Consider the following 13,096-nt stretch of genomic DNA (forward strand, 5'->3'; position numbering starts at 1 on the left):
CTTAACTCATTTTGTTGTTGTTCTAACTGGACCGTAATTAAAGTGACAAACAGAATGTTTGCCCAGTGACATTCAGATAATTTATAAGTCCTGCCTTTGCCATGCACTTTGGAGGGGAGGTTTCCCAGATGAATGTTGAATATACAGTGCTTAACAAATTTATTAGACCACCACCCAAAGTAAGGTTTATGCCACAGCTGCCCTAAATTAACAACATTGGTAATTACCAAAATCATTTTTTTATGTTTCTGCAATGGTTAACTTAATACACCAATATGTAGAAGCTCTTTAACCCAAATGATATTTTTAATGCTAAAATATAATTAATATTGTTATCCATGATTTTTTAAAATTCACTGATTTACAAAAAAAAGAAAAACTAGTAAAGCACATTATTATTTCTTGATTAATATGTCAAATTATAGTTATTTACTTGCATTCCTGAAGAGAACAATGAGTTTTAGTGGTTGAATGTTATGCTTGATTAATTTCTAACTTCTCAGAGAAGCCCAGTGAGCCGGCTCAAATTTGGGTATAAAAAGGTGAATTCAGTTTGAAATCCCTCATTCCTGTTCAAAATGGTAAAACGTGGACAGCTCACTGAAAATGAAAGAGTCTGCATTAAAGCTCTTCATGATGCTGGATGGTCTCTGAGACAAATATGGCAGGTGGTCTAATAAATTTGTTAAGCACTGTATATATGCAGTAGGGGTGGGAGAAAAAATCGATTCAGCATAGTATTGCGATATTTTGTATGGTGATATATCGTATCGTCTCCTCTACCAAGTATCGATTTTTTCAATTTCATTGCTAATGGAAAAATAAAGTCAGATTTTTTGACGTTGACAGAGGTGACAGTCATACAGCAGGAGAAAGTTAGTACAACAAACATGGCAGCACCAGAGAAGGGACATTAGGAATGCAAGCAGGGCACGAATGAGATGGACATGACACATGAGGTTTAAGAAGTGCTTCATGAAAATAAAATACTGTGGAAAGACGACAAACATGAGAGCAGGACTAATGCTAAATCAGCTAAACAGTTGAAAAAATGGTATATAGCTCAATATATCGCAATATATTGTACTCCAATACTCACTGTATTGCAAAATGCTTAAAATCACAATAATACCGAATCGTGACCCAAGTATTGTGATAATATCATATCGTGGGACCACTGGGGATTCCCACCCCTAATATGCAGTGGATGAATGAAACTGTCTATCCGGTGTGTCAGGTTAAAAGTTTTAGGTCTGAACTAATTTTATATAGCAGTATTGATATCAGTATCGGCTAAAATATATTTCTAAATACCAGCATATTGACTGTCAACAAAGTCCATCATCATGGACCCCTATCTTTTTATAAAGAAAAATATGCAGTGTTTTATTAATGAATAAAGATTTCAAAATTAAAAAGTATTACTTATAATTATGGAGAAAAATAAAGAAGATAAATACAAGAGGGTGAGTGCTACACGGGGTCAAAAATGTCAATAAAATTTACCAGGAACAGGTGCTCTTCAGGATGAGAGGACAAACATTAAACAGCAAGAAATCAGAGAGTGACTCGCCAGGCTACTTGCAAATACAGTCCATAGTAGAAATGGCAGTCAGAACTAAAGATCTAAGGCACTGATGTGATTTAAAATCCTTGTAATGCTTCATGTGACTTATGAAATCGACAAAAGTCACAACTCCAAAAAGGCATATTCTTAGAAAAACAAATCACAGCAGATATCAAAGTGTAAAAACACATTCTTATAGTACTACAAAATGGTTTATACCAGCATAGATGCAGATTTTTTTAAAAACAAAGTCAGAGTATTCACCACAAAAACATCAATATAGTGTCAAAAAGAGAGACCAGTTAATCTTTTCCATCACAATGCTGTTGTAGAAATTGGAAGAAAGTGTGATAAAATGGTATTGTGAAATGTATTTATCATGAGCTGAGTCCACACTTATTATGAGGATATTCCCAAATTGTATAGTAAAAAAAAATCTCTGCAAAGGTAAAAACAAAAGCTTGACATTCACAAAGTCTTTCATGTAAAAACTGACTGCATAGACCTTTGGAGCACAGGAGGAGTAGTCCTTATTTTTGAATCTTTTTTTTGTTGTTATCTCCACTTCCTGGTAGACTTCCTGCTAGTCTCATGACAGTAAATTCCATCCCAGCTGGAGCGACACTCTGTTGAGGAAATCTGGGGAATTCTTGTCACATTCCCATGTACATCTTCCTGAGCCATGTAGCCCACACCCACTGCTTTGTCTGAACTTTAGCTCGTCTTTAATATTTACAGTGTGTGTCTTCCTCTCGGAGAGGAGGCGAGCCGCTCCGGGGGACTCCTGTGAGTGACAGGAGAATTGAGAAGGAGCACAGTGGGGGTGTGTCTGGAGGTAGAGGCACATGGTAAGCAGATGGTACTTCGGTGATTCCCACATGAGTGCCAACTGGGACAATCTTGAGTGGAGCAGGTGATGTTGTGGAAGTGTCGGTCTTCATTTTTAGTCCTGTCTGTCTTCGTGGATGCTAAGTGTCTTTACGTGTTAGCTGTCAGAAGGAAGAATTTGTGAGATAGAGGTACTTTTTTGTAGTTTTTTTTAAGTTGTTGCACTTGTGACATTTTATCATGGGCTTGTGGAGAATGATGTAACTCACTTTTTCCACGTCACTTTGTTTTTTTAATGCTGAGGTAATCTCAGACCTGTGTCCCACGTTGCAGATGAGTCCTGCAGCCTCTCAGGCGGCCTCTTCTGCTTTTCTGTGTGAATCCCTGGTGGCGTCGCTAAGAAAAGTCCCCATCCAAAGCTTTGTGCGGAGAGATGTCCACACAAGGAAACCTGAACCTGATCCCCGATGCTTTGAATTTCTGAATGGGCAGGGCCGCGAGGACACTAACCTGCCTGTAAGGGCACGGAGCTGGGGCTCTGCACAATTCCTCTGTCTCTGCTTGTTTTCTCTCTCTCTCTGTTGCTCTCTCTCCCACACATACACACTCTCCTCACTCCCTCTTCTCCCAGTTACTGGCCGGCACTCCAGCTGTAGGTGGAGCTGGCTTTCCTGGAATTGTCGGGCAACTTTTCCTGTTGTGCTTGCTACCTCTTGCTCAATCTTTTGCCTAATGACAGCTCTGCTGCAGGATTACTGAGGCTGCGAAGACTTGTGCCATCTGGATGCCCGTCTCTCCAGCAATGCCTGGCTTTATGGCTGGCTGGTGCATTTGTTGTCATAAAAATGTTTTCATGATTTAGGTCAGAGGGTTTTTTTTTTCTTTTCCTTCAGCAGAAATGTCTCGGCAGTGCAAAGTGGGGCGAAATCCATCGGTGGGTAAAGTAAACTGTGCATGAATGGGAGAGCTTTCAGGAGTGCGTAATGTACTCGCAGCAGTTTGTCGTCGCTCTTTGCCTCAGTGTTTTACGCACTTATTCTTACTTTTGCCACAGGGGATGACATCAGAGGATCTTTGCAATGTGTTTTCTGTTGGAGGATCTCATTTCATTTTGTATTTTAGGGTGTAACCTGTTTGACAAGACTTGTGCAGCTTGGTGCAGCTTCCTTGTAGGTGTAGGCTTTACTGGAGTGATGTAATGTGTCATATGTTACAGCTGAAACATGCCAAACAAAATAGTCACATACCTTGTGCCATAGCTTGACCAACCTTTTATTTGAAATAGTTGACTAAAACCACGAGTTTAGAAGTGGAAAAAAAGTTGAGATTTTAAAGGATAACTTCAGAAACTGCTTGCACCCAGAGGTTTGATGCTTTCATTTTTGAGTCTCTGATAATTTTCAGACACCTGCATTCCCCGCTTTGTTTGCAAAGAACAAAAAAATGAACAAAGGTCCACAGATGCATCATGATCACAGGGGACAAGCGCAACAATGTCCTCTTGTCTTGTACAGTATGGCAGGACAGCCAAGTGTCAGCGAAGATCTGAATAGAACAGAGAGGAACAAACCTACGTCTGTAGCTCAGAGGTAATTGCTGTATCCTCACAACTTCAAAAGAGCTACTTGTGGCCCCGACTGTCCTCATAATGAGCTTTTGCCTTCTTCACACATAATGAGTAGAGGTAGGGAGTTCACATAGAGAGACGCTGCGAGCACAGTGTGTCCACTCGCAGCTGGGGTGTCTGAACAAAGGCTCAGTGTCTGTGATAGTGTGGAGCCCCAGCCATCAGCAAGCAGGCCAATAGACTTCTGCTTGGCTGAGCTGTCAGTCCACGCTGGCCTGCGGAGTACAGTACAGAGTGGAACACATGGGGACAGGCTAGACTAGTCCTGTGCCAAATTAAAATGAGCCACTGCTGCTGCATTCTTGGCGTTGTAAGTCCGGCCAAGCAGACTTCACAAAAGTCTGATATGACCATAATAAGACACCTGCTTTTGTTTGATTATCCGCCTGTTAGCTCGTTTTTGCCTCATTTGCATAATCAGATATCTTTTTACAAAATATCTACATAAAAACTAATGTTATTTTTATGTTTTTAGTATTCAGTGTGCAATGAAAATCAAATGCAAGTTAAGATGAGGAGGAATAATTTTGCTTTTATTATCATAAATTCTTGATAATAGGAGCAGAATATGCATGATGTCTATATTAATCTTTCTTTTTATTCTTTTTGTCAAATCCAGAACATTAAAGCGTGTTTTTTTTCTTCTGTGAATTAATTTGCTTCTCATTGTCTTGATAAATCAGTCAACATTGAAAAAAACTTCTTCCAAAGCCATCTTGATGTTTCCAAATGGCTTGTTATCACTGTTAAGCAGTGCATTTTGTTTACATCTTTTTCTAATTCATTTTTCTCTCCTTTATAGATAGCTGATCAGCTTCCCTGGATTTCGCAGACAATCCCACTTTGTTTTGCCTGAAAATGGAAACACTGGAGTCTGAGCTGACCTGCCCAATCTGTCTGGAGCTCTTTGAGGACCCGCTGCTCTTGCCCTGTGCTCACAGCCTTTGTTTCAACTGTGCCCATCGCATCCTGGTCTCACACTGCACCCCCACTGAGCCAATTCAGTCCATCAGCGCCTTCCAGTGCCCGACCTGTCGCTATGTCATCACTCTCAACCAGAGGGGCCTAGAGGGACTCAAACGCAACGTGACACTACAGAACATCATCGACCGCTACCAAAAGGCTTCTCTGAGCGGACCTAACTCTCCTAACGAGACCCGGCGCGAGCGAGCCGCCCCCGACAGCAGAGCCATGACATCTCCCGCAGAGCGCGTGCAGTGTCAGTTCTGCGAGCAGGACCCTCCGCAGGATGCCGTGAAGACCTGCGTCACCTGCGAGGTGTCATACTGCGACGAGTGTCTCAAGGCCACCCACCCCAACAAGAAGCCTTTCACGGGCCATCGTCTAATCGAGCCGCTGCTGGACTCCCATCTGAGAGGGCTCATGTGTCTGGAGCACGAGGAAGAGAAGGTCAACATGTACTGTGTGACAGATGAACAGTTGATCTGTGCTTTGTGTAAGCTGGTTGGCCGACACCGGGACCACCAAGTGGCAGCCCTCAGTGACCGGTTTGACAAACTGAAGGTAAGAAACGATCTGTAGTAGTGAGAGGAACGCTCAGAGATTTATGATGCACTGCCAAAACTCTCCCCCTGCTGATTTTAGCTCACTGAAAACTGATGTCTGTATTTGTTCACCTCTTCTCAGCTAAAACTGTATCACAATGTAACACACGGTTGTAAAAACTGCAGTACTTCAACACTTTATGATGCCCAGCGATTTAAAATGATACAACCTTTGTTATCTTAATGATCAATGGTGTGAAAATGTACCAAAGCTTTAAAAAACTACAAACCTATCACAAATTTTTTGCTAAAGGCTGCTGCCAATGAAAGAGAAAGCATTCTCTAGATTGCACTAATGCAAAACATTGTGAGAAATTATCCAAAAATGGGTGCCTAGGAGTTCTATTTTTGTTGCACGTATGGTATCACAAGATTTTTATTTTAATTAAATAAAAATTCTAAAATTCATACCGCATTAACCTTAGTACCACAGACACAATAACGCCCCAGCGCTTTCAAGCGGCTTGATTTTGGTTATGCTGAATACATGCAGATACAGAGGTGAAACCAAGGCCGCTTCAGGAAATATTGGAAAATCAGGATGTTTTTGCTCCAGCAAGGCAAGCTAAGACAACTTTATTCACATAGCAACCTTATAAAAAGCAAGTCAAAGTATCTACAGAGTTGAAAACAAAAGTGTTGACACCATCAGGAGCCTTACAAGACATGTAATTGGGCAGAAATAAGACATTAAAAAACAGAAAATGTTAAAAATCCAAATATATTTTTAAAAAATGATTTATTTGATTTGATAAAACTCATTAAAATCAAGTATTAACATTTTTTAGAGGGCAAACATTCATCAAATGTGGGCAAGATTTAATTATGAGATCAATTGAAAGAGAGAAATGAAAATAACTGAATGAACTTCTGGTAATGCAGCAGTGAATTAAAATGCTCAAGTATGTGCTCTAAAAAGCTAAAAGCCTTAGCTTCCCTGGTAGTTTGTTCCACATGTGAGGGGTGTAGAAACTAAAAGCTGCGTCACCATGTTTGGTTCTGACTCTGGGCACAGTGAGTAAACCTGAACAAGAGGTCCTGGGGGGGTCACCATGAACCACGAGGGTCTAGATAGGTACTTTGGCCCAAGACCATTCAGCACAGTGTTTCCCACACATTGACAATACTTGGGTGGGCCTCCAGGTGTACTGAAAGCTACTCAAGTATAAATGTTCTGATACATTTTTATTATTCATACAGACGCCATCTGTGTTTGCAAGAGAGGAATCCATTAATACATCCCTCCCACAAATGCACCAATGAAGCTGCAGCGTCTCATGTTAAAATTTAGTCCTCCTATGCCACTGTTTTATTGTTTTTCTACAGCGCCTTGCTGCTGATGTCACCCTTTTCTCCTGCACTAGGATGATGGTTGTGAGACACTACCGCAGCAAAAATAAGCCATCACAGTTAGTGTTTTTAACAGCCAACAGATTTTTAATTTGAAATCAGAAATCCAAAATCAAGAAACAAGCTCTTTCAGTAACCATTTAGAAATGGAAAAACAAAACAAACGAAAAAAAACAAAACAAGGAAAAAACTTGCCCCAGGCCCTTCCAGGCAGTTCATATTAGATTTGGATTAAAAAAAAAAAGAAAACCAAACAATTTTTTTGTTTTCTACTTTGTTTTGTTTCTCATTTTTCATTTTTCAAAAAGAATTTAAAAATGAGAAGCAGTTTGTTTTAAATCTTATTTTTGTGTTCTGGTTAAAAATGAGAATCAAAGAAATAAACCCTGGTAATGTAACACTCTTTTTTAACACCTGTAGCAGGTTACCAATACAGGGGAAAAAGAATGTTATATCACCAGTGTTCTGTTCCTCATTGATCTTTTTTTTGATGAGAACATCAAAACAGGAACATGAAAACGAACTGTTTCTCATTTGTTTTATAGAAAAACAGAAAACAAACAGGAAATGAAAAACAATACATTTTTTGTTTCTTGTTTTCCAAATTTTGATTCCCGATTTAATAAACAAAACTGCCTGAAATAGCAAGGGCATTTTTTTCTGTATTTTGTTTTCCTATTTGAATCAGCGTTTTTCTTGATTTTAGATATTTATTTTCAAATTAAAAAATTTGTTGCCTATAAAATACACTGACTCTGACACATGCAGCTCTCCTTTTTGAAGATAATTGACTGAAATGTCAGAAGACACATGATGTTATTTGACTGTGTTTACACAACATACTGTTGAGGAATACTGTCTAAAGAGCAGAAACCAAACTTAAACATATAGAAAGAAGCAGGGTTGGATGCCCATCTCTACCAGTCAAACACAGTTTTATTCTGTGGGACACGCTGTAGTGGCTTATCTTCATTTTGTTTAAAATACATACATACTTATCAGTTACAGATAACTTTGAAATAATTAGGATTAAGTTATTTAAATTGTTTTCAAGATTTAGCTTTATATCCAGTTCTTTTTTATCACTCTCAAATAAGGATGAACGATATCATCAGTATGAATAAAGTATTAAGAGATATGAAAATTACTGCAGTTAATTACTGATGCTTTGGTTATAAAAATCTGCCTATAGCAGCTGTATTTTTGGTCGTACAAAAAATTAAGTTAGTGGAGTTTTTGGCTGGATCAACAGTCCTTCTTACACTTTAAAGTTTGTCTTAAAGTCCCTGTAAAGTAATAATAAATCTTTATTTTAGTTTTGTTGTATGACAGGCCACAGTGTTATGAACCACCAGGCCAAATTTAAGTCATGAAAAACATCTCTAAGTTTATAAAATTAAGCTTCAAAATCATTTAAAAATGAGGCAATAAAATCCTCTCTAGGATGGTGTGGGTGTGTCTGTGAATGAGCTGAAGCCACACCCACTCAGGTTTAGGGTTAGAGCGCTGCTGCCTGACTCTGTGCCAGAGTAGAGACAGAGAAGTTGGGGATTCAATTTACTGTTTTCTGGTACAAATCTCTCTGTTATGATATTTATAATGACCTGTAGGCCACCGTAGCTGATAGATTTGGGAAAATTTATCTCACAATAAACAAAAAACACAGCAACAAACAATAAGAAAGGACATGCTTTTGAAGCTGGAGAAGTTGAGACCAAGGACAGATTGTTCTCTCAGTAGCCAGTGTAGGATGGTGTTAATCTGAGGAATATGGATTTTATCCGTGAAATTATAAAAATGAAGAATACAGATCATTTTTATGTATTCCAGTCGAAGTAACAAAACTACTTTATCCGGGTATGTGATGGCATCAGAGTGTGGTTAGTTGCATTTGCATTTTTCACCCCTTTGACTAATCCATGCAAATAAATCCAAAATGTTTACAGTGCTACTCAAAATTTGTTTCTGTCACTTGATAGTTTTTTTCCCCAAATTCTGTTAGAAGAATTATTCTGTATAGCCTAAACTCTTCTGTTGTATAGACCTTAGTTGAGAAACGCACATCCATTAGCTACATTGTTGCACTTGGTAACTTGTTCTTGCATTATTGATTGATTGTACTTTATTTATGTGTCATGCAGAAAAAGTGGCCAACACTCACGGGTTTATAAGACACCAGAGATACTGTTTCAGTGTTCCAGGAAATCGCTTCATTACAAGCAGTTACAAAGCATTGTATTCCTATTCAAGCTCAAAATTAAACAATTCACTCTGCCTTTCTCCCAGGCTTTGGGGCTGAAATCCGCTGTCAGAAAGGTTCCTTTTCTGAAGCAAAACTCAAGTTTTTCATCACTCACGATTTTTAGAATCATCCAGACGTTACAAAGAAAATGGGCGCTTTCATTTATTTCTAGCCAATCCCAAATAAACTGTCCATCTGGCATAAATTTTAGTGAATATGCAAGATCTACAATATAAAATATTCTACTTTTGGAAGAATCTCCTTTGCTCTCTTTGTTTATCCTTTACTTTCAAATGTTAACATCTTAATTGTGGGCTTGAACCTGCCTTTTCCTGAGATTTAGTAACAAAAAACAGACATTTTCCAGCCATCAAGATCCTCCTAAACCACATCTATAATAATTCTTAAAAAGAGAAGCATTAGGTAGCCTTGTCCAGTCTTGAATATAACCACAGCTGGAGACTTTTTCACAGTTTTAGTTAGAAGAGCATCTGCTCATGTTCAGCAGATGAGCTGATATCAATAAGGCATGAGGAGATGCTGTTAGCTGAATAGAAACGAGAATAGAGACGTGAATCAGCTTCTTTCTTAAGAGATATTCAGACTGAGCATCAAAGTGCAGGGCATTGAACCTTTGTGAGACTGTTTTTATGAAGGACGGTTCTGAGTCCATCCTTTAGTCCACCCTAACAATAGCGCGGCTTCCACTGCATGAAATAAAAATGAACCTCTGCTTTGTTTCCACTCAGTGTCCATGCATGACTCACAGACGGGGGGGTAACTGCATCAAGAATAACACTTGAAACCCCTTTGTACCCGCTTCTTTCTTTCACAATGCTTGCTCACAGTAGAATGGGGATGCAACATTTTTTGGTGAGAAGGGTCAGAGGACCAGCCTTAACCTGTCTCCCTTTGTTTGATCATGCTGTCATTGTGCAGAAATCTCCTGGCCATGTTCTCTGTGTGGGACGTGATCGTTCACAGCAGGAGGCCAACCAGGTGATCAGAATCATTTCTTTGAATTACACATTCAGGGACAGACTCACTGTATGGATAAACCTAAATGCTGCTTTTTGAGGCGTTGCTACAGAAGGAATCACATTTTTGTGCTAACATACACACATAGCTAGCTAAGCAGCCTTGAGTGAAAACAGCTTTTGTTGCCAATAATTCAGGGTAGTTTATTGTTCTCTCCCTTTAAATAAACACATTCTCACAGTGGTAATAGGCAGTAGAGTGTTTGACCTGAGATGAATAGAGTCCTTGATCCTTTATCTTCTTTAAGCCATACTAATAATGATCTGTTTTCTCTGCTGTATTACATCCTCAGCTGCCTGATGTAATTGAACAATGGATTGTATTCTACTAATTCATGCTTTTATTTGTTTTCCTATCTCGTTGACCACACATTACACGCATTTTGCCGCATTGTTAGTAACCTCATAGGAAACAGCGGTTCCCATCTCAGAGAGGGGATTGTTTTCTTCTCATGGCATGCAGCTCAGGACCCAGGTGGCACGCAGCTGAGCTTGTTCAGAGTCGCTGTATTTTCCAAACATGTGTTTACAGTGCCTCGAATTTCTCTAACATTCCCACACAAAGGAGTACTGTGATGAATGTGCGTGTTTGTGCCCAAGCAAGCATACTTTAACAATTTCTTCAGGCTGGTTTCAGCATTACCGGTATGTGACATGATCCAGGTCTGGTATTGTTTTCCATCTATGCTCCTTTTTTATTCTGTTTATTCATGTTTAGGCTTAAAGGCATGGTCACGGCTTATCAGTGGCTTTCACAAGACCTCAATATGAATATAAAAATTGATACAAATATGGACAATTTAGATTCATTTGATGACAATTTCAGTTGAAATTAGCCAGAGTGTACAGTTAGCAGTATGCAAGTTTTATCAACAACCATACAACCTCAGAAAATTTGAATGTCTGACTTAAATTCATAAAAAAAAAAAGAAAAATATTGTAGCAGAATAAAAATGCATTCATGTGCAATAGAGGAACTAATCACATGTGCAGGTATATTGGTGATCCAGTTTTAGAGCAATTAAAGGAATATGACACACACAATGTGCATCAAGGTTATAATATTTTTGGATTTTCTGTTAGTTTTTATTTTCTATTTTGTTTCACTCTGTGTGCAATTTCAGTTTAGTTTTAATTAGTTTTTACTGCTGCTTTGTTAGTTTAGTTTTGATTAGTTTTAGTGTTCGCTTTAATTTTTGGGGGTACATGTCAGGGCTGAGGGAATATCATACACTTTTAAAAACATATTCAAACACGCTTCTATTCACTTATCATTTTATTTATCTAAAGATGATGTTTGATTACAACTCCTGAAGTAAAACTATCACCGTGTGAAGTCTTAACCAATCAATTAGGCGATTTTACACTCCCCATACATGGATGTAGATGCCAGTAAGTATGGTTGTGTCAAGGACTAAAACTGAGGATATTTTGTCCCTAGTTTTATTTTATGTTAGTTAATTTTGTAAACACACTCTACAGTTTTAGTTAGTTTTTTTCTTTTTTTTTTTGGCAAAAAATGGTTTGAATTTAGTTTCAGTAAACTAAAAAGATTTTTGAATTTTAGTTTAAGTTATTCAGTTAGTTTTAGTTAACTATAATAACCTTGGTGTGCATAAATAAACAGAAAAGATAAGTCCAGTTTGCATTAATGTAGTGCATTGTGGCTGTTTTAACATGCTTAATTCTTGAATATTTATTCTTCAAAATCTAATCCACCAGTCACACAGCAGCAGCTTATGCATTTAGGCACATGGGTTTGCGCTGAGGATCAGAATGGGGAGGACTAGTGATTCAAGAGACTTTGAATCATCTCTAGGGTTTACCCAGAATAGTAAGAAAAGGAGAAGCTATCTAGTGAGCAGCACTTCTCTGGATGTAAAGGCCTTGAAGTTGGCAGAGGTCAAGAGAGACAAACCAGACTGGTTTGAGCTGACAGAAAGGCAACAACAGCTTGATAACCACTTGTTAATACTAGAGAACGCAGAAAAGCATGTCTGAATGCACGACATGTTAAAGCTTGAAGAAGACGGGCTACAGCAGCAGAAGACTGCACTGGGTGACAACAGGAGACTGAGGATGCAGTTCTCATGAACTGAGCATCGAAATTTGGCAATAAAGGATTAGAAAAAAGCTACCTTAAATCACTTAGAATCACCCTTTCCTCCATTCCAATGCTTGGTTTGAATGTGTATTAGGTAGAACAAAAACTAGGTATTTACAGTTGTGTAAAATAGGGTCTACATGCATGAAAATAAATTCAGAAAACTTTAAACCAATAGTTCTCAACTGGTGCTCCAAGAACCAAACATGGATCAAGGAGCTGTTGAAAATGAGTACAACTTGGTTGTTTTATGAAGAACTCATCTAAAGATAAATGTTTTAATTTAACAAGCAATACTGTCATTTACAAATAACTTAATGTACATTTTACCCACCAGATGATGCTGGGTCATAATATCCATGCTGTTACTCCATTGTCATATTGCTCGAAGAAGCTAAAGCAAGCTATCAGCCACCCTTAGATATAGGCTACTGGTGCTGATTTAGTTACAATGCCTATAAAAAGTATAACCTGCATAAATATGAACCCCCTTTAAGTCAGTATATATTTAGTAGAGTCACCTTTGGCTGCAATCACAGCACTGAGTCTGTGTGGATAGGTCTCAGTCTGGCTTGTACATCTGGACTCTGCAGTTTTACTCCATTCTTCTTTGTAAGACTGCTCAAGCTCTGTCAGGTTGCACAGGGGTCACATGTGAACAGTCCTTTTCAAGTCCAGTACCAAATTCTCTATTGGATTGAGGTCTGGGATTTGACTCGGCCACTCAAGCATATTCACCTTGTTGTCTCTAAGCCATTTCTGTGTAGCTTTCCCTG

At 38.6% G+C, this 13,096-nt stretch overlaps 1 protein-coding gene across 9 annotated transcripts in view; it reads left to right on the plus strand.

Annotated features, from left to right (window-relative positions):
* Positions 1-13,096, plus strand: part of mid1 (midline 1) — a 66,246-nt gene that overhangs the window by 26,942 nt on the left and 26,208 nt on the right. For 7 of the 9 annotated variants that reach the window (XM_041806838.1, XM_041806835.1, XM_041806831.1 and 4 more), the window contains exons 2-3: positions 4,825-5,546; positions 10,119-10,178. In XM_041806838.1, coding sequence (XP_041662772.1) covers positions 4,881-5,546; positions 10,119-10,178 — 726 coding nt within the window. In that variant the 5' untranslated portion in view covers positions 4,825-4,880. Of the gene's footprint in view, positions 1-3,125; positions 3,330-4,824; positions 5,547-10,118; positions 10,179-13,096 lie in introns of those variants that run through there. The other 2 variants (XM_041806833.1, XM_041806840.1) reach the window with 2 other exon arrangements.

The sequence above is a fragment of the Cheilinus undulatus genome, linkage group 15, assembly GCF_018320785.1.
Source record: "Cheilinus undulatus linkage group 15, ASM1832078v1, whole genome shotgun sequence".
NCBI classification, from domain to species: Eukaryota; Metazoa; Chordata; class Actinopteri; order Labriformes; family Labridae; genus Cheilinus; species Cheilinus undulatus.